This window comes from Nesoenas mayeri (genome assembly GCF_963082525.1).
Source record: "Nesoenas mayeri genome assembly, chromosome: 4".
Taxonomy (NCBI): Eukaryota; Metazoa; Chordata; class Aves; order Columbiformes; family Columbidae; genus Nesoenas; species Nesoenas mayeri.
In genome coordinates this window covers 26,395,882-26,418,565 of record NC_137540.1, presented here as the reverse complement: position 1 = coordinate 26,418,565, position 22,684 = coordinate 26,395,882, and the positions used below count along the sequence as shown (strand labels likewise).

Below are 22,684 nucleotides of genomic sequence, written 5' to 3'. Positions count from 1 at the left end.
TCTTGCAGGAAAAAAAAATCTTACTATGTTAAAAACATTTCCAGGGAAAATAATTCATTTTGCTTGACTTATCCAGCAGATGAGTGCAGAAATGTAGAGGAGGAAAGGGTTAAAAAGATGTCCTGCATTTGAGGAAAAATAATTAAAGTTTGTAAATATTAAAGAGAGAAGAATTCAGGGAGAGTGTAAGCTGGACAAAGCTACATATCAAAAAGCAATGGAGAATGGGAGGGGTTACCTATATCTACATAATTAAATAAAATGTCTATCAAAGGGTGGATTTTACAATACATATATATACAACTATATATACATATATATTTGCACACATCTACTTAGATCAACTGCATATTATGAAATCACAAAATGACTCAAGTGTTAGATATTTTCTACCCAACTGGCTATTCCGCTGGGTCATAATGTGAACTACCTGGAAGCTGAAGGTATTTACATGACTGGTGTTACTGGTTCAGTCATATAACAGAATCACAGAATCACAGAATGCTGGGGATTGAAAGGGACCTCAAAAGATCATCTAGTCCAATCCCCCTGCCGGAGCAGGAACACCTAGATGAAGCTACACAGGAATGTGTCCAGGCAGATTGTGAATGTCTGCAGAGTAGGAGACTCCAAAACACCCCTGGGCAGCCTCTTCCAGTGTTCTGTTACCCTCACTGAGAAGAAATTTCGTCTCAAATTTAAGTGGAACCCCTTGTGTTGCAGTTTGAACCCCTTACCCCTTGTTCTAACATTGGCTGTCACCAAGAAGAGCCTGGCTCCATCCTCATGACACTCACCCTTTACGTATTTATAAACATTAATGAGGTCACCCCTCAGTCTCCTCTTCTCCAAACTAAAGAGACCCAGCTCCCTCAGCCTTTCCTCATAAGGGAGGTGCTCCACTCCCTTAATCATCTTTGTGGCTCTGGGCTGGACTCTCTCCAGCAGTTCCCTGTCCTTCTGGAACTGAGGGGCCCAGAACTGGGCAAAATATTTCAGATGCGGACTCACCAGGGCAGAGAAGAGGAGGAGAACCTCTCTTGACCTACTAACCACCGCCCTTCTAATACACCCCAGGACGCCCTTGGCCTTCTTGGCCACAAGGGCACAGTGCTGGCTCATGGTCATCCTGCTGTCCACCAGGATCCCCAGGTCCCTCTCCCCTACACTGCTCTCTAATGGATCATTCCCCAACTTATAATGGAACCTGGGGTTGTTCCTACCCAGATGCAAGACTCTACACTTGCCCTTGTTCTGTTTCATTAAATTTTTCCCCACTCAACTCTCCAGCCTGTCCAGGTATTGCTGGATGGCAGCACAGCCTTCTGGCATGTCAGCCACTCCTCCCAGATTGGTGTCATCAGCAGACTTGCTGATACTACACTCTATTGCCTCATCTCAGTCAGTGATGAATATATTGAATAATACTGGCCCCAGTACTGACCCTTGAGGCACTCCACTAGATACAGGCCTTCAACTAGACTCCATCCCATTGACCACAGCTCTCTGGCTTCTTCCCTTCAGCCAGCTTGCAGTCCACCTCACTACCTGATCATCCAGATCGCACTCCCTCAGTTTAGCTGCGAGGATGCTGTGGGAGACTGTGTCAAATGCTTTACTGAAGTCAAGGTAGACCACATCCACCACTCTGCCATCATCTATCCACCTCGTTATGTCCTTATAAAAGGCGATGAGGTTGGTCAAGCACGCCTTGCCCTTGGTGAAGCCATGTTGACTGCCCCTAATGACATTCTCATCCTTTATATGCCTTGAGATGGCACCAAGGGTTAGTTGTTCCATCACCTTCCCAGGGATGGAGGTGAGGTTGACCAGTCTATAGCTACGCAGGTCCTCCTTCTTGCCCTTTTTGAAGACTGGAGTGACATTTACTTTCCTCCAGTCCTCAGGCACCTCTCCTGTTTCCCAAGACTTGACAAAGATGATGGCGAGTGGCCTATCAATGACCTCAGCCAGCTCCCTCAGCACCCACAGGTGCATCCCATCTGGACCCATGGATTTATTGATGTCCAGATGGCTTAATTGGTCCCTAAACCCTCCTCATCAACTAGGGCAGACTCGTCCATTGTTCTGACTTCCTCTGGGGCCTCAGGGGTATGGGGCTCCTCAGGACAGCTTCTGGCAGAGTAGACAGAGACAAAGAAGGCATTCAGGCCTTCTCTGTATCTTCTGTCGCCAGGGCACCCACCTCATTCATCAGTGGGCCTACATTGCCTCTGGTGTTAGTTTTATCTGTCATGTATTTGAAAAATCTTCCTGTTGTCCTTGACCCCTCTCACCACGTTTAATTCTAAGGAGGCCTTAGCTTCCCTAGTTGCCTCCCTACTTTCTCTGACAATAGCCTTATATTCGCCCCAAGTGGCCAGCCCCTCCTTCCATGATCTATAAAGTCTCCTCTTCCACTTAAGCTTACCCAGCAGTTGCCTGTTTAACCAAGCAGGTCTGCTGGTTCCCCTCCTTGACTTCCTACATGTCAGGATGCTCTGATCTTGAGCTTGGTAGAAGCAGTCCCCAAATGCTACCCAACTATCTTGGGCCCCCTTACCTTCAAGCACCCTTGCCCATGGGATTTCCCCCAGCAATTGTTTGAAAAGGCCAAAGTTGGCCCTGCTGAAATCCAGGGTTGCGATTCTGCTTGCTATTCTGTTCCTGCCACAGGAGATCCTGAACTCCACCATTTCATGGTCACTCCAACCAAGGCAGCCCTCAACCTTTACTGCTTCAACCAGACCCTTCTCATTAGTGAGGATGAGATTCAGCAGTGCACCTCTCCTAGTTGGCTCTTCCACCATTTGCACGAGGAAGTTATCATCAAGGCACTGGAGGAACCTCCTGGACTGTGGCTGGCTGGCTGAGTACTCCTTCCAGCAAACATCAGGGAAGTTAAAATCCCCCATGACAACCAGGGCCTGTGACTGTGAGGCCGCTCTCAGCTGCCTGTAGAAGGCCTCATCAACCTCCTCATCCTGATCTGATGGCCTATAATAGACACCCATAACAGTATCACCCCTGCCAGCCTGCCCCTTAATTCTCACCCATAGATTCTCAACTCTCTCCTCATCTGTGCCTGGACAGTACTCAATACAGTGTAGTTGCTCTCTCACATAAAGAGCAACTCCACCACCACGCCTTGCTGGCCTGTCTTTCCTGAGAAGGACTTAGCCATCCATGACCACATTCCAGTCATGTGAGCTGTCCCACCATGTCTATGTAATTGCCACTAGATCATAAACACCTGCCCAAACACAGGTTTCTAACTCCTCCTGCTTATTCCCCACGCTGGATGCATTGGTGTACAGGCATTTCAGGGGGCGAGCTGAATACACTGATTTCACCCTAGGGGTATGGGAGGCCTGCCGGTCTATCAGTTTTAGAATGCTGCCCCACTGGCACAAGCCCAGCTACAACCCCATCCCCCTTCAAATCTAGTTTAAAGCTCTCCAAATGATCCCTGCTAATTCCTGTCCCAGCATCCTTTTGCCCCTGCAAGATTAAAAAAAAAAAATAAATCTGGCTGTAAAGAAAACCAGTAGCTTTCAAACTACTATTATACTGTTTGTCAGAGAAAAATATTGAGATTTTTTCCCCCATAGTCCACATTGCTAAGTGAGATGAAGTGATTTTTTGCTGTCTTCCTCAAGAACATTTTCCTTCTCAAAATTTACCCTTTTAGACTGTTTCCTATTCATATTTTTCAGCCTTTTGTCCTCTTTTAGACTACATTTCACTTTGTATTAGTGAGAAAACAAGAAACTTTGCTCTTTTTCCTCTCAGTGAGAGTTCTATTTCATATGCGTTTAAGTCCCTGTGCCATTTAGCACCTAAGCCAGAGGTTCCCCTTGTAGAGATCCTGACTGGGAGACACTTGTGCATTAATGATCCACCAAGCTCAGTTAACCTGAGCTGTGCTGTGCTGCACATATAGTTTGGCCTTCAGGCCTGTGCTGCACTGCACATATACTCTGGCTACAGGATAAATTTAGCCAGCTCATTTTAACAAAAAATTCTGCAAGCAGCTCCCACTCCATGCTGATGGTTAGCTCCATGTCCTTGCCCTTACCCAAAATTGCAGCAACAAGTTCTCATATGAACATCTTTCTTATCTGACAGTAGAAATTATAAGTAGTGTTGTTTTCTTTTTAGAAAATCCTCAGAAACACACAGGAAAGCACCGTCACCTTTTACATAACCATGCAATGAGACCTCACTGCTCTAGACAGTTTCTGATGAGGCTCATCCAGATAATGAAGCAAGACTACTGGTTTTCGCACTTCTCCAAGCAGAGCAAAAAGTTCTCAGAAAGGAAGCACAATGACAAATTATCTCAGCCCTCTTCTTTCTCACCTCTAGTTACACCATGTTGGTCTGCAGAACCAGAATTTTATGTGGCTTCTTCCTCTTTTCCTCCCTTCCTCTACTATCCAGCTCTTTTCTCCATCATCCTCAATCCACCACAGAAATGGATGCCTCTTTCCAAGAAAGGACCATGGTGTTCACATTTCCACTGGCCATCATTACGTTGAAACCACAAGTCTCCCCTCATAGCCATCCCGTTAATGTCATTTGTCACTATACGCCTAGAACCCAACCTTGCTGGTTTTGTAGAGCTTTTACCTGTTCATTGAGGAATTCCACAAGGTACTCCTCTGCTGATCTCAAGAGCACAAGTCCCTTGCCTGTCCCAGAATTTATGCCTTGCTTTGCACGCTAGTTATTCTCCATTAAGGACAAGCTTGAGATTATAAATTTTCAGATGGTGGTAACAAGCATATTGGGCTGTGGATAGTGGACCAGGAGGTGCAGCAAAAGTGCAAGTATTACAATGTCACAGAAGTGTTCAGATATAGCAGAGCAGCCCTGCAGTTGATGCCTGCTGAGAATACAAAAACATGTGCCTTGATGTTAGTTACAAAGTAAAACTCTCTGCAAATTAACATACGGACCAAAAGTGAAAGGTTATTTTGCATGACATGTTAGCAACTTCTCAGAAAGACATATATACAGATACAGGTAGAACAAGTCTTTTATCCTGGTCCTTAGAGTAACCAATAATACTTTTCTACTGTGTACTTCACCGAACTTATAGAGTTTTCCATTGCTTTATGAAGTAACCTCAGTTGTGAAAATAAGCTTAGATCTGTAGAGTGATTTATTATATGTTTTTGAAAACAAATTATTTTCTAAATATATACGTTAGAAAAAATGTTCTTACTTGTACTTTTGAGTTAATTATATTCTATAGGGGTTAAGTGCAAGAGTGTAATAAGAGGCAGCTTCTTTGTGCTTGCAAATCCAAAGGGACTTGCAAGAAGGAATTAAATTGCCCTTGACTGAGAAAAATAGAGTAAACCAAAGAGGTCTACGGGCAGGGAAGGGACCATGAACAGATGGTGGCTGTTCCCACCATTTCCACCATTGTTTGGTTTTTTTGTGTGTTTGTGGTGTTGCACAAGTAACTCAAATGCTTGTTTTACAAAATCCTGAACCACACATTATTAGTCCCATTTTAAAGAAATGGGAGCTGGAACGATGAAGTTAAGCATAGCTGTAAGTGCTTTCTAAAACACCACGTAATATTCAGAGGTGTTGAAAATGGAAAGCTGCTTAAAACTGTTTTTTTTTTTTTAGTTATACAATATGAACAAGCGTAGGAGGTCAGGAGCTGTTTTCTGGACATCAGAGCATGTGGAATGGAATGTCTTGTCCATACAGCTGAAGTCTTCTTTCCTACAGAACAGTGTGTCCTCAGCCACAGGAAGAGTCCCTTATTCATTCTGGCCTATGAATTTGCTGGGCATTATATGGGACAGTGGCTAAGTATGTGTAAGAAGTTCTTCAAGATCATTACCTTAATGTGATAATACCCTGACTTCCTCATCCTATTCAAATAACACAATTACCTAGATTTTTGCCAAAGTTCTATTATTAAGTTGATTCTGTCTTGTATTTCAGCACTGAGAGAAAATAAAGTACTGAGCTATAAATGATGACAACAAATGAAGACTGGTACCCCTCTCACTGCTTTAACCAACATGTTCTCCCATAGTATTTTACTATTTTCTTGGAATTAAGAAGCAATCAGAGCAGCGGAGTGGCTTCAACTTAGTGCTGGGTTAGAGGTGTGTTTAGTACAAACTGTTTAATCTTGATTTTTCCCACTAATTCTTCTGCTTATGGCAAAAGGCAGCCACAAGAGTAATTACATCTGTGTATACATGTTCATGTGAAACAAATCCTGGAGTATAACAGTCCCATGTGGATCTGAAGATACTGGAGTTTGCTTTCAGTTCACCATAAAAAGCCATAGAGACCAGTCATGGATAGCAAGACTGTAATCTCCCTCCTGATTCTCTCTTTTATGGGCAACTTTCCTAGTAAGAAAATTCAATTTATTTTCCTTTATATTACAATTCTTCTGCAATATGGTTTAGCTAAACAGAATGTTTTCAAGGTGTGTAGGACTTGCGTGCTCACACTGTCTGTGAGGTAGCAGGTCAAGAAAAACATATTCATGGAGAGTCAGAGCAGGCCAATTTCTTGTCTCCTATTACTCTTCTGCTAGTTGAGATTCACTGACATTGGTGAACTTAAATATTCTGAGAAAAATGAGATTAAAACCAGGACCTGAGAATAATAGCCTGTAATAACTTTGGCATATTGCATCGCTATCACTTTTCATGCTGTTTTATGATAACAGGCCCTGAGATGAAAACTGGGAATATTCTACTTAGTTTGAACTAATCTATTTCTAATCAGTAGCCATCTGTTAGAGCTCTTTCCTGAGAAATGTGAGGGTAAAAAACCCCACAAAATCTGCTAGGAAAGTCCAAAAAGTATTTTGCAGGCAGAAAGTACGCCCAATTTAGAGATCTGGAATGCTTCCAAGACTCAGCACTTGTGGATGCTTGCTCCTACTGCATGCTGTCTTCATGTTGGCATGACACACATCTGCAGTCTCTTGTGAGCTACAACAGAGCTGCATGTGGCTAGTCTCGAGGCTGGACAGCGGGCTAACAGGATGTCTGTATCATTACACACACCTGCATTGAAGCCCTGGCACAGCTTTGGGAATCTAATCTTCTGTTGAGCCTGCAGATGGGATGCTGCTGCTCTGCTGCTACTCTATGTGCTTCCCAACATTTGGCCTTCAAGTGCATTTGTTTCTGCTTTCTGTCAGGTAGGTAGAGAGGTGTTGGTCAGCCAAAAGAAGCATCAGCAGATTCAGTTATGCAGAAGGTAAGTGAAGAAGGGAAACAAGTGGATGATCATATCAAGATACAAGAGCTAGCAGAGGGTGACATAAAGGGTGTTGCTGTTTGGTCCTAAGGGATATCAAGACTATAGACAATAAGAGAGGATTGATGAGCTAACTGGGATTTTGGCTCCTGTGGCCATCTCAGTAGCAGGAGCATGCATGTGCCCCACACCCATTTATCTGGAGCTTGTCTTTGCTGCTTGGTGATACTGCTCTCAAAGTACTCAATTTCCTTTTTCCAAGTATGTTCCACAGTTCAGCTGTCAGGAATTTGATGCTGAAGATGCAGTTTGCCTTATTAGGAAAAAAGGACAAATATTGTGATTGTAAATTTTAACCTGTGATATCTGACTTGAAAACAGGAAGACACCCCAGGGTCTGTAGTGGATTGAGCTGGGGAAGCCCTGGGCTTCATGGCTTGTGATCTTGAATAACTAATGTCACTTCTCTGGTGTTCTGTGCTCAGTCTCTAAAGTTGGAAGCTGGAATAACTTTTTTTCTTTTTCTTCAGTAGGGAAACATGGGTCTGAAAAGATTGTCAGATAACAGCAAATTTTATTCTATGGACTTGCATACTGCACAAGTGGGGCGTAATTTAATCAAACTCCATGCCAAAGCTTGTTGGGTTTCTTGCTCCTCGCAGTTACACAGAGCTGCTTCCCCAGAGGTCCCCACACCTTTCCTAGCATCTTAATTAAGCTTCTAACCTAAATATATTGGTGGTTCTTTCACACCAGGTACCAGTGTAGAATTTGAACTCAAACAGGTTTCATCTCTAGATGGTATGCATGGGGAGTAGCAATCTGCCTCTTCAGCTAGGTTTTTCTTCCTCTCATATGACAGAACCCCACACTTCCAGGAATCTTTCATTGCACTTGATGTTGTGGGCTTTCAAAATGTTATAACGGCAACTTATAAACTGTTACTTGTTCAGAGTCTGCAGATCTCAAATGCCCTGTTCTTCCTCAGTGAATGTACTAGCTTGTGGAGGGGTTTTGATAGATAACGATTTGTTGCTGAATTAGTCAGGCTCAAAGGAATCTCAAGGCTGTTTCGAGAAGCTGAGAACAGAATCTGCTGTGAGAAAGGGGGCGTTCCTCAATCAGCGGGGTCCTGGCATGGCGTGAATCATCGGACGTATCATCAGTGAGACTCCAGTGCATGGACAGCCCATGATACTCATTTAGCAAATCCATGCTTGGAGCGTGGACGCATGATTAGAATATAGTTGCATATATAAGGAGGCTTGTTTCTGTAATAAATGGCTTTAGCGTGATTCACGTTGAATCGAATTGTTTGCTGAGTCCTTTATCGCTCCAACACCAGCTCAAACCCATAAAAAGCAATAAAAAAATCAACCTTTTATCCCTCCTGCTTTCTCCAATTATATTTTTCATTTTTAGTTTGGTTCACTTACAGACATCCTTTTATTTCCTTTCCTCTCAGAGATGATACTGGCAGCGGAGCTGTGGTGTCACTGCATCCAGACTGTCACAAGATTAATGTTTCCAAAGCACGTGGCCAACATAGAAATCATTCCTAGGGGCCCACACTGCAACACTGTTGAAATCATGTAAGTAAAGTCTGCAGGCAAGAGAAGGTGTGGCTTACAAATGCCAAAGAGTTGACAGCCTTTAAGCTTATAATCCTCAGCCTTTTCTTTGTCCTCCTCTGACCTCTTTAGGTAATAAAATTATAATAACTACAGTGAAATATTCTTTCAATTGCAGAGCAACACTGAAGAAAAGACAGCAAATCTGTTTAAATCCCCAGGCCAAATGACTGAAGTGGATAATTAACAAAATTCTATACAGCTAACTGCCAGGATTAGCTAGTAACTGGATTTAGTCCACCAAAGGGCATATTTTCTCCACTATAAACACCAATGTGCATGCAGTCTTCAGCTATTTCTCTGAGAGCCATTTTATTAGTGTAGGCCTAGGAATGCAGAAGGACTAGAATGAGTTGATCTCCAGACAAGGCAAACAAAAACAAGGCAAACATGACATATCTCTGTAACTTAGCACAAACAACCAAACAGATATGTGTCATACTTTTCAAACAAGTATATTGATCCAGGGTTCCTCAGGGTTGTGTTCAGCACCACATCACCACGGGCCATGTTTAGGCTTTCTGGAGGAAGAGCCTTGAAAGCAATACAAGGTGCTCAGCACTGCCCTGTGCAAACTGAACTGGCCAAGAGATAGGATGATCAATAGAACAAGCTTCTCTTGTGTCCATGGGAGGGTGCATTTCCTCAGAGATAAATTACACACAATAGCTATCTGGACAAAGTTATTCCAGAATAGTTTCAAGTGAGTTCCCACTAGTGCAAATTAAACAAACGTTCAACTAAAAAGAAACAAAGAAGAAATATTTTTGTCTCCCACTAAAAGTTAATCTGATTTTGTCTGGTTTTAAGGTTTGTAAATTAATCTCACTGTTTTGTGCCTGCTGTAATTCATTACAATATCTGTCTTACAGTTCATACAAGAAATGGTATCAGTAAAGGAAACAGAGGCACCTCTGCAAACAAGCAAAAACTGCATAGGAATGCCGTTAGCCTTCAAGTGTCTCCAGGGTCAGAGTATTCATCATTTTATTCTAGCTCTTTCTATCCTTACTGCTCTCCATGTACAGGTTGTTAATCTGCAACAGGAAACTGCTGGGCTCAATAGGCTGTCACAACACTAGCAGACTCTCATATTTTATGGCAAAATTTTACACAGTGCTTAACCACACAGAAATTTAAAGCAATTTCCTAACCTCTTGTGGTTTAACCCAAGCTAGCAATACAACCACGATAGCTGCTCAATCCCTCCCCCTCAAGAGGAGAGAGAATTGAAAGGGAAGGGAGAAATTTTGATTGAGATAAACACAGTTTAATAAAATAACAAAATACTGATACACTACTAGTAAATATATATATAAATTAGAAATAAAAGATGCTCAAGGCAATTCCTCACGAACTTGGTCCATGAGCAGCCAGTCCCAGGAAGCAGCATACTGGTCCCGATCCCAAAGAGGGAAAAAAAAAAAAAAGACAGAAAGGCTCAGAGGCCTCTGCAAAACAGCAAAAGATCAAACGAAATGTTCCAAACCAAAACTTCCCCAGCTTGAGAGAGAAAGCATCTGGAAGTGAGCAAGAATGAGAATGCCCGAAAGAGAGAGACTAAAAGATCTCCCCTCACCCTCCTTAAATATGAAGCATGACACTAATGGGATGGAATACTCTTATTGGTCAGTCTGGATGTCAATCAAGTTCCACCCCATCCTGAAATATGACACTATTCATGTAGAGCCAGAATTTTTTACTCAAAGGTAGCCACAGAGTTTGAATTCTGCACTTCTTGTCCCAGCATAATTCTTCTTGTCCCTAATAACAAATTGATGTGGCCACTGCACTGAGCATTGCTGTGGGAACATGCCAGTGAGTGCACAGTACCAGGGTGAGATCACATTCAGACCAGACCAGCAGACACATGGTATGTTGCAGCAATGAGGAATGATGCATACCAGGACGCAGACAAGGATACACACACAGGCAGAGATCTTGTTCAGGAAGGAGCGCAGAGCCAGGCAGAGCAGAGAGCTAATAAGCCAGGCTGAGACCCTCTTTATTAGCCATTGACAGTTTACAGGATTTACAGATATGGGCCTGGACTACATAAGATGTTTTTCCAATAATTGTCATTAAAAACACACCGCACTCATGTTATGTTTGTTTCAATTACATTCTCACTCATTCACAGAACGGTCTCAAGGACATTCACACATCCCATGCCCTTGGGTCATCCAGCCTGAGATACCATTCTCACGAGTCTGGGCTATCACTCTTTAGAATTATGAGAAACGTACTTCAGCACAATCTGTCCATGGCCCTTTATATTTTGCTATGATCTATAGTACTATTTCTTTGACTGTCCAGATGGTCATGTTAGTATTGATCTTCCTTTATCAACCACGTAGCTGGAACTGCACATCTTACTTAACCACAATTTATAAAGCTGCATTTAGGATGCCACATCCTTATTGGTGTTGCACTCTGTGCCATCTTTGTATATCTTGAGGCTTTAATAAGATGAGCTGCTTCATGATTCTTTCTAAGTGAATTATGGGAGCAATCATTCTGTGAAAAACAGGAGTAAGTGGTCACTGGAAGACTTGTGCATTCAAAAGGTTTAGTGTGGTTGCTGCAAAGGTTGTGACTTATCCATGAGGGAATCAGATCAGAATTTGGAAATGGACTCAATTAATGAGAATGAAAGCACCAATAATTCTGCATGAAAAGCCCTTGTATAAATCTTCAGATCAAAACCCCGATTAAGTTAATTGTAGCCTCTTACCTCCTTCAACAGGTTCCACGTGTGACCTTTAATTCCCAGCTACATGTTACTTTCTAGTTCAGCTAACAGAGGTTACAAATAGTTTCTTACAACAGTTGAACAAGAAGATGAAAGAGGAAAAATGATCCAAAGGGGAAAACAGCTGGACAAGTCCAGACTAAAAGGAAAAGAAAGAAGGATGAAGAAAAAAAGGAGATCTGGAATATAATGAAATAGTAAAGATTCCTTAAAGGGTGTGGAATCTTCCTGCTCCCATTTGCAATGGCCTGAGTCATTACAGCATTAGTTTTGGCACTCTAAATTATTACCCTTGTGATCCTATGTCAGATGGAAATGTCCTTTTCTGATGCCTGATGTAGAAAATTATGTGGGAAGTACTGATTCACTGCAAGGAAAAAAGAATATTCACAAATATTCACCTGTGAGGCTGGTGGCACACTAAATAAAAATAGTATTAAATAAAAATGGTGAATACACATATTAATTCTTCAATCATATAGAAAGAGTCAAAATAAAAAAAAAAAAAAAGAAATGCAATTTCTTTTAAAATCCATTTTGATATTTTGAATACTAGCACTTGGGGCTTGAAAGGGCCTCTTCTGTCCAGTTCTTCATTCTAAGCCACAAGGGTGCAAAGGTCCATTGGTCAGCAAGACAGGACTTCTTGGTAATGACAATATATTTATTAGACTTACTGGTAATGATAATACCTTTATTAGACCAACTATTTATGTAGGAGAAATAAGTATAGGGACCACAAAGCTTTCATCACGCCACTTACATATTTCCTTATAAAGTGAAAATACTCAGGTTATTTAGCTGTTCAGTAGAGTTTTGTATTTTTTTGGCAGAAAACTCAGCAGGCACTTTAAGAACAACACAACTTAGGAGCCTTCTACAGTGACGAACTGAGGCTCTGCTCTACAGGGGGTAAAGATCTATTATCACTCCTGGCTTAAAAATGGAGAAATTGAAGTCCAGGATATTTAAATTCCATCTATAATTAAATCCAAATAAAAGTTCCAAAGCATCCAGTTTGTAGAGAAAGGAAAACAGAATTATGTTAATAAAGTTTTAAAAACTACAATAAAAGCAAACAAATTTAGATCCAGATAAATGTATTGAATAAAAGATTGCTTATAAAAGCCCTATTTATACCTTGTCAAACTCCGTTCATGTAACATACCAGTTTTTTGTAATTTTTACTTGCACTTTCATTTTGACTAACATTTGCTTTACAGGAACAGTGCACTCCTCATCATAAGGATATTCAACTAGATTTTTACTGCTACACAATCATATAAAATAGAACCTTTTTCTTTCTACACTTAAACTAGAACATTTCAAGATATTTCTTTGTGAGTTTATGCCCATGCCCTCCTCTCCAAGAGACAAGACTCAAAAGTAACATTTTCAGAGATTCATTTAAGCATTTTTCTTTCTGTAATTCTCCTCCTTAACCTAGACAGCTGCCAGCATACAGGCTCTCTAAACATGACATACCCAAATCCCTTATACCCTGGATACCAGTTTATCAACACCCATCACCATATAGAGGTGTCTTCTAAAAAGAAGAGTCCTCAGATATTAATTCAGCAACCAAATGCAAATTTGCCTGTATTTCCTCAACCCCAGCCCACCACAGTCTTTGTAGCTCTTCCCAGGTGGTTTTCAGCCCTTTACAGCCCTGCTCCTAAAGTTCAATCAGCTGGTCACCTCAGGCATAAATGCCAGCATTCCACAGTTTGCTCAGAATGAAAGATGTCTTCAGACCACAGAAGCAAAACTTGGGTAGGAATAATCTGTCCTTGCCTGGAGGAAAAGCCATAGAACATAAAGTCAGCAATGGAAAGGTAGAGAATTTCAACTCTGTATTGGACAGAAACTTAGTGCTGTAAAAACAACAAAACAAAAACAAAACAGATATGAAGAGATGGGAACTTGGCACCAGTGGCACATTACTGCCGCCATGTTTCTAATTCCCTGCAAAGGAGGATGGTGATATTGTGAAGATATATATGGGAATAGCAACTGTAATGCACAGATGACAGCTATTTTGGAGTCTACATCATTATCAGGATGATTTGGAACAGTACATGTGTTTTCAGTAAAGAAAATGCTACAAGCTTAGGAGTCTCATATAGATAATATTAGCAATACCAACGGCTTTTCTGAATTTTGAAGATGAAAACCACACTGAAAATTGTGACCTGACCTCATAAAATTTCCAGGGTTTTTTAGTTACGTGAATGAACTAGAGATAAGCTACTTTCTGGGATTGCCTACAAATGAGTGTTTTACCAAAAACTTAAGTCATTTAGTGAGTAGATCTCTCAAAACCAAAGACAGCCAAAGAACAGCTTGGCAAGTGAAAAGAATGAAGATAATAGATAACTATTATGGGTTTTCTGGGAACTTCAATGTAGATTTACTTTCTTTTAAACTCATAACGACATCTTTTGTTGTCTTCAGTAGCAGTGCTAATACTGAAGTAAAAGTAACATAGAATGCCAGTTTTATGTTTTGCTGAAGCATGTTATCAGATTTTTTTTTTTTTTTAACAGAACAAGCTTTACTGTAAGATCCATGGTGAGATCCCTTTATCAGACATAATTTGTAATGTGTGGTTAAACTACATGCTAGAAGTCTTGACAATGTTCATAATTCTTAATGATTATTTCAGAATAACCTAAAAGATAATATAAATGTAATTAAGATATGTCAGTCAAGCTTAAAAGAAGCTTCCCAAGGCAAAAAATTGTGTTCCCTTCTGTTGTACTCATTGGAAAGAGGTCAAGTACCAACTCACCAACTAGATATCTGATTTTCATTTGTGCATAGTTATATAATCAGTTACAGTAACCACAAAAAGTCATAGCAGAACAAACATAGCTGACTATTACAAATTTGTCTGGGAAACAATCTAGTTTCAGTAGAATTTGCTTAAATTTACAGCACATATTACATTCCTTACAATTCAAATAGACTACTTGGTTTGTTTGTCTAAAAATGAAAAACAACCAAAAAGTCAAATATATTACAGAATTTGGAGCTTGTTACCATTTAGAAATACCTGTTACTATTAATAATAGCAGTAGTCTTTACTATCTACCAATGATTTTGTAATAACACAAACTTGTGCCATTTAAAATCACATAAAAATAATTTGTTTCTCCACAAAAACATGCATTTAAAGGATCCAAAAATATTTGTGAAAGGCATTATAAATTTATATTGCTGTGGTTAATGATTCCTATTTGATTTACATTTTTGAAAAAATACCAGAACCTTTGCTTCAAATTCAATCCCACACCAAATGCTAGAATTTTCCTTTTTCAGATAAAAAGGTACTTTCTGTTGTTCCTACTGTAAGATTCTTCAGAGTGCAATACTAGGACAGGGTAAAAAGAACAGGAAAAGCTTAATTAATTTTAGTTGTGATAGGGAAAGATGGCTATAGCTGAGAAAAAAACATGCTCAATATTTAGGACCTCTGTAGAAATACAATGCACTGTTACTGAATGACACAATCTACCTAACTTGCATCAGTGCTTCCAATGCTGTACTCACTTAAAAAGACATTTCAGAGTCAGACCATAACAGAAAATGTTAGTTGATAAAAAATGCATCTATCCATAAAATTCAGCACTCTGAGAGCACTGATTTACTGTCTTGATATCTGTAGAAAGGGATGCCAAAATAACTAAGATTAAAAACTCTCATTAAAAGAGAATTGGCTGGGTATTTATTTCTTCAGTTTGTGCCTTAAAACTGTGTATCTGAGCCTGTCTTTTGATGTCTATATTTATCTTCAAAAGCATAAATATGAATTTCCATCTTCAACCTAGTTCTCTTTCATCTCCTACAGAAAAAATTAATATGTGCTTTCTATTGCAGCTGACAGCTATGTTGAACGGAATTTGTTCTCCCGTTCGACAGTGTTTCCCTGACACCATCATCCAGGAGCAGGTCCTAAGGGAAAATAAGCTATTAAAACAAGTGATGTGACCGGAGGCTCTTATTTTATGTCTGAGAATAATGACTACATAGCAGTAGATGTAGCTAAGGCGATCACTAATGCTTTTCATGACATTCAAACCGAACTTTGGCTTCCCAAGTAGTGCATTTCCAAAGATGGCAGCAGTAGGGCAAGGCAAGACTAACGTGTGGGCTGCCTGCCTCCAGGTGGCTACCTTCCCATGGGGCAGCCACAACCAGGGATGGCAAGCACTCACTTTTCTAATTATCCTAATACACTCACACACTTTATATATAAGAACAACAAGAAGGTACAGTCCAGATTACTGATGCTGATGATGCGCAATTCAATAGAGTCACGGCACATAGTAACTTGCACACACACAGACACAAACCAGAAGTTGTGATATTGGATCAAGGTGCAAAAAAATGCATCTGTTAAATACATCAGTAACGCATTTTTTTCTTTACTCTCTCTTCTGGCTTCAGCAATAACTGTGACTTTCACTTTTGTTCACATTCCACAAATTCCCAGTATTCTGCTGTTAGGGTCCAGGTTACATACATCATTTGTTGTTGCAGAAGGCAGACCCTGCAGCAGGTGCTGAAAGTATCAGATCATGGGATCTCAAGCAGGGTTTCTTCAAATACAGTAATATGTTCATCCTGAATACTATGTTCATCCCGAATGCTGGTGTCCTTCAAAAACAGAGAGTGAGGGTGGGGTGAGGGTAGGACTGCTAGAAAGTAAAGAAAGACAGCAAATACATTTCCTTAAAGTACAAAGCTTCCTAAGGGTGACATTATGTTTTCTTAAACAATGTTTTTCTTGGGTTTTTTTCCTCAACTAGGACTCCAAAACAGAAGGCAATTCACCTTTCTTGTCAACCTCTTAGTCTTATACAAAAGTACACCACCTTCCAGCAGCTGGGAAGAAAAAACAGAGAAGAAAAAAGTGGAGAAGTGAACAGAAAGACATAATATTCTCCCAGGATATAGAAAGAAATTACTTACAAGATTGTTTGTAAAGCAATATTTCCTGATACAGGTTTTCACAAGATGAGAGAACAGTGATATGGCTACAACCATGTTTGACTTCCTCTTCACACACAAATAATTGTTGAGATAATTTTAAGTTGATGAGATTGTTAATGCCCTAGACAGTATTTTATATAGTCCATTAGCATGTGAACATAAAGCTCCATTTCTTCACAGCTGTCAATGTCTAACTCTGCTTTAACTCTTATGCAAAGCAAATTGCACATTTTCAGTTTTATCCTTTGTAGCAATTTCATCAGTGCATTTTTGTGGATCATATGGATACTGTTATTTATTATTGTAGCATCTTCGTAACATTTTCTATATAATGTCTTCAGCCGATCTTTAGCAATAGTAAGGTGGTCATTTTTGTAGGCTATGCTCTGCAAACTATTACTAATAAATATTATTGTAGCAGTGGTACTCTTTCAGATTTATTTTTTCAGGAATGAGATGAAAATGGAGAATATTAGTTTGGTGTGAATTACAGATGCTGGTAGCATTTTTAAATATGTGCAAGACTATATATAGCTTCAAGGTCAAAGCTGAGGAGTGGATAATCTTTTTCATCTCAGACAAAAAGCAACTTTTGACAGAATTAACTTTTCTGTGATACAAATGTTTAGGACTACTGATATTTTTTTCACTTCTCCGTTGTGTTTTCTGTTATCTTCATCAGATTTTTTTTTAATACCTTGCCTATTCTTTGTGATATATATATATACACCTCCTTCAAGTAACCTACTGTCTTTTTTAGGATTATTTACAATTGCTCTGCCCGCTACCACATAAAGTGCCATCATTTTGCTTCAGGTTCTGTGTTCCCAGGCAATGTCTAATAACTGAAAGAAGTTAAAATGATCAAGACAATTAAATTAAACAGCATTCCCTGAAAATAAAACAGAACAAATATGAGGCCTTGTTACTTATCCAGAGTCAGCATCAAGTGGCCTGCAGGTAAAGAAGGATGTGTCATTATCCTTCTGGCTTTGTAATCATTAAAACCTTTTTGCTTTATATGAAAGCTCAAATATCATCTATATATACACATTGGCTTAATATCTTAATGTTAGTGAGTTAAGATCAGTATAAAAATGAGAAACTCACATTAAATTTCTGAATATGAATAATTCAATTTGGAATGCTAAGTAGTCTAAGCAAAGCACTAGTTAATGCTATACAGCTAAAAACTTGAATGAGACTTTTAATCTATCTGTATTTGAACATCTCTGCTTCTATGGAAACATAGATATGACAGGTCTTAAAAAAAAAAAAAAAAAAAAGAAGACATTCCAAAAATGGCTAGTTTTTATATACATGAGCTTAAATATCCAATTTACATTCATAATCTTCAGTTCTTTAGAAGCTGGATAAGATAGATTAGCATTGAAGATTTTTGTTCTATCTTAAAGACCCACTATCTGTTCAGGACTGTAAAATTTCATGGTACTTCCTATATCCTCACATTCATTTTTCTCCAAACAGGATAGTAACAAGAATCATGGGAGTAAGCACAAGCGTATGTGTGTCAATAAATCTTGGTAAGTGTACATTTTTAAAAAAGCTTCATAATGAATGCAGTACATACATGCTAGACAGTGATCTGATGAAAAAAAAAAAAAAAGCCAGTGCCATAGCAGAAACAGCAGCCTCAGTAATCTGTTGCATCTTTTCAAAGCTTTCACCAGCTTCATAAAGGAATTTGCCAACTGTCAGTAGACTCAGTATTGCATTTAAGGTTGACATTATTTTGGCACGCTTCGTATATGGAATTTCAGATCTGCTGTTTTCTTCTTCCTCTCTGCACAGAGGAATTTTTTTCCACAGTTTTTAGTGATAAATCTGCCATAGACCAAAACAGAAAGCATTAATATGCAAGTTGCAAGAAGTCCACGAGGCTTCCCCTGGGAAATCATGAGGGTGCAACTAAGAACTGCGACCCGATGTTTGTGTGTGTAGCTCTGACTCGGTGTCGGGAGCGGGAACACGTTGTCGGTGGTGGGAACAGAAGTTCACACAAATCAAGGGATGCAGACGAAAACCGCTTTTTGCATCATTTGCAGAGGTTCCCGCCACAATCCGCCGAAACACTTGAAGGGTGGCATGAGGTGGAAAGGGGATATGCTCCTCGCGCTTTCAGCACACAAACCCGCAGGGTCTGCCAGCCCCGGGCCATCACACGGTGACGGCCTGCCCACAGGTGCGCCTTACCTGGAGACGCTGTCACCGCCCACCCTTTCAATTTTACCGGGTGGTGTACACACCTCGCGTTCCAAGCCCACCACCCCTTCCACGAAAACCGGCGGTGCTGCCCCGCCCTCAGCGGCCCCAGGCCTGTTACTTGCCCTGGCTCCTCCCTTTCCTCGTTTGGTTGAGGCGGTGCTTCCGTCGACACAGGGATGGCGGCGGCCGCAGTCTTCTTTTCTTCCTCCGCTCTGCGCCCGGGCTTGGCGCCCCTGAGGAGATGGCGAGCCCTCTCGCTCCCGGCGCCCTGGGTGGACTACAGCGCCAGCAGCTCCCCTCGTAGCGCCTCAAGGTATGCCGCACTGCTCGGGGCGTCTTCATACTCTCTCCTTCTTCCTCTTTGTCCTTCCGATGTGGCGAGAAGCATGCAGGGGAACGGCGGGCTGGGCAGCCGCCGCTGTGCGCGCCGCGGCCGTTTAACGGTCGCCTTGGCAGCCCGCGAGCGCGCGGCGGGCTGAGTGGGCACCAGCCGTTGCGGGGGCGAGGGAGGGGAGTTAGGGAGCTTGCTCCTGATACCTCGAAGAGCAACTCAGTTGATTTATGTAGAATTTCTATATATTTTTTTTTTGTTTTCTAGGATTATTTGTGATGATGGGTTGTAGGTGAGTATTTTGATCTTTGCGAAATAATGTTATTGTCTGTAAGGAAGACTTGTGATGGCGGGAGCCCATCGCGTCTCGCTGTCCTCAGGAATGCAGGTGGTGTGATACTGTGGTGCTGCTTTGTGCTTGAAAAAATAAACAAAAAAATAAAATGAAGAATTAAAATAATTTTTAAAAATTAAGAACACATAGTCACTCTGTATCTCATGTAGTGCTTCAGTGTGAAGGGGTCTGCTGAAAGGCTGGATCCCTGGGGTGAGCAGGACACGCTTGAACACAGCAAGGACTGGTCTCCTGACTTTGTTACCCCCTGTGTTTCATTTGATATACTGGCTTGATTGAATCTCTCGCCTTGGTGGTGTGACATAGCTGCTACAAGTGCTTGTCTGGGTGTGGAAGGGAAGGTTTCAGCTGAGCTGTTGCTGGTTGGAGCTTTGATTTTTTTACTGGAGTTTTGTGTTAAATACTGACCTGAAGGTTGGCTGAGTTCATCAGGTCACAAGTAGCCTATAGTGAAAGTTTTGCAGCTGCTTTATATTTTCAAACATGAAGAGTATAGTGAGCAGTACTGTGACAATTGAAGTAAATGCCTGACCTCCTAGGTATTCTATATATTCTGTATGATAGAGGATTAGATTCTGGTGGTTTGGGCACAAATAACTGTATTTCTGGAAAAGTGCATGCCTACTTCTGTTTTTTGCTGCTGGTAACTGTTTTTGCCAGTTCTGCTGAAAGCAGATGCTCCCATGATGGTGATTTTACAGTTTTTCATGTTGTAGGTATAGGACTGAGAAAATACCTTTGTGATGTCCCATAGGATTTTTGATTTTTAGTGTAAAGCTTGAGCTAAAATAGCAGCAAACTTCATTGTTTCTGTAATATCCTAGACATGTTAACAAGAAGGATTCGGTATGTGAATTGTTCTGTTGCTAACTCACACAAGGTTCAGAACAAAACCATCCATGAGTGGGTAGAATAATAGTGGGACAGGATGGCATAATAACACTTATTAAATCTGTCATAACGTCTGGTCAAGCCTTCATGTGAATGAAATTAAAAATAATAATTTACTCCATAATTTCAGTGTTTTGGATAGCTTGCTGCAGCATAGCTTTTCTGTACAGTTGATGCTTTACTTTTATGTATAGTTCTTGGTTAATATTTCCATTGAAGGACTTAAACTGTCTAGATTCTAAACCCAAAAAGCATCAACTTATTACAATATTTGCTTTTCTCGTATTTGACATTTGTGCAAACTTTTCTTTCCCCGAGAAGCCTTGTAAATAAGATTTTGAAGAGCCTGAGGGAAATGTCAAGGTATTGGTATTTTTTCCTTAGCTATATATTTAAAGCTTGGGTGGGTTTGGTTTTGTTGTTTGTTTGCTTGTTTTTTTTTTCCAAAAAAAGTTAATTTTATAACTGTGCAGTTTTGCTGAGACAGAGTTCTGAAGGTACGAATAACAGATGTGATAGTATTAACTGAGCTGTAGTGAAGTATTCTTGATATTTATTTCACATATGAAAACACTAGCTGATTCATAGAAGACAAATTACAGTTGAATTCAGGAAATCACAGATGTTTTCAAGGTGACCTCTGTTTTGCTTAAAAAACCTCTTTGTTCAGGAGGTTGCTAGAATCGGAAGGTGAGCTGATTTTAAGTATGTATTGGCAGCAGGTGTGTATGTGTAGGCCGCTGCTTCATCCTTCCCTGATAAGCTCTCAGCATTTCATGCATCACATTTGGAAGAAAAAGCTTGAAACTTTAGTGGTTTTGAAGTTAATCCAGAGACTTCAAAAATGTGTGTTGAGTAGATGGTGACTGTGTAGCAGAAAGTAGGTTCTTAAGGAAATGCCCTTGAGAAAAATGAAATATTGTGTAAATCAGATATGTTACATAAAAAGTCATGTCAGTGTAGCTGTTTCTTTAGAGGAGGGTGATTTCTGGAGTCATGAGGAATAGAGAATAATCTTGAAAGGAGGAGAACTAGAAACTTCTCTGTTTGGAATGGTAACTGACAATGCATTGTTACTTGATTGGTTTTCTTTTTAATATTTGCATCTAAACCCAGGATGTTTTTGTTTGCTTGCTTTTAGCCATTGGCATTTTAACAAGTTTCTTTCAGTAGTTTGGTAGGTACTAGTAAGAAGGCTGTGGTGATGTTTAGGGTCCACTTAAAATGTGTGGAAAGTTGTTGGTTTCTTCCAGAAGTGCTGGCAACAGTTTACAAATATGATCTTACTTAAGCAAAGGGATGAACTATGTTGTGGGTAGGATGATGCTTCTGGCAGTTTGTCCTTCTTGGATATTTTTTTTTTTTCCTGTCTACAAGACCAGCAGATGAAAGAAGTTCTTTCCAAACTCACCACTGTGCATTTCTTCCATATGCCATTAGGGTGATATTTAAAAATCCTTAATGTTCTGCTATCCATGGGTCAATAAGGTTTAAACATAGTATGGTGTCTGCTGGATTTTAGATATTTTCCCTGTATGTTTGTTAACATTTTTCATGTTTGAGTATGCTGATAAACAGATCAGTATGCATCTTATGACAAAGCATTCATCACAAGTTATTTTACTCCAGTTGTGTAGTTTCTTGTCATAGAGAGAATGCAGAACTGGTTTAAGACCAGAGAGCATGATGGGTTTTTCCTGAATGCTGTTCCAGGTGCAGACTCATTCATCCCCTTAAAGACTTAAAGCACTTTGAAAATCAGTCCAGTGTTGACATAAAACCAGAATTATTTATAGTTTTTGCAAATTACTTTGAACTACTTTCATCAGGACAAACTAACTCAACATATTTTAAATATCAATGTTAAACGTGTTAGTGTACACGTGCACATTAAAACTTCAAGTGTATATATTCACAGAGGGACAGAGGGTGTTGAAATGTTTTTTTCATTCTGGATGTTTGGAGTGGTAAAGCAAAGAGAAGATTACTGCTGAAGGATGTTGACCCTTTATTCTCCTAATACTGCATCAAACATTTTTTAATCTGTTTTTTTTTTTTTTTTTCCTCTCTCCTTTCTTTCTCCTTTTCAGGGAGGTTTGTCTTTGGAACTGAATGCACACTCCTATTACATAACAGATAAATAATGTTTCCACAATATACTGAGTTTGTACCCTTGTCTTAGAATTCCACATTAGAACTAATAGTGATGAAGAGAAATAAAAAATGCTGCTGTCTTAATAGAAAATAGT

General features: G+C 40.1%; 1 protein-coding gene across 1 annotated transcript in view; it reads left to right on the top strand.

The window, feature by feature from the left end:
- Nucleotides 1–19,034: 19,034 nt before the first annotated feature.
- MTHFD2L (methylenetetrahydrofolate dehydrogenase (NADP+ dependent) 2 like) overlaps nt 19,035–22,684 on the top strand; it is a gene marked incomplete at both ends in the record, with an annotated part of 37,092 nt that continues 33,442 nt past the window's right edge. Inside the window, one exon of the mRNA XM_080344001.1 lies at nt 19,035–19,171. Within this exon, the coding sequence (XP_080200127.1) occupies nt 19,035–19,171 (137 nt within the window). The remainder of the gene's footprint in view (nt 19,172–22,684) is intronic.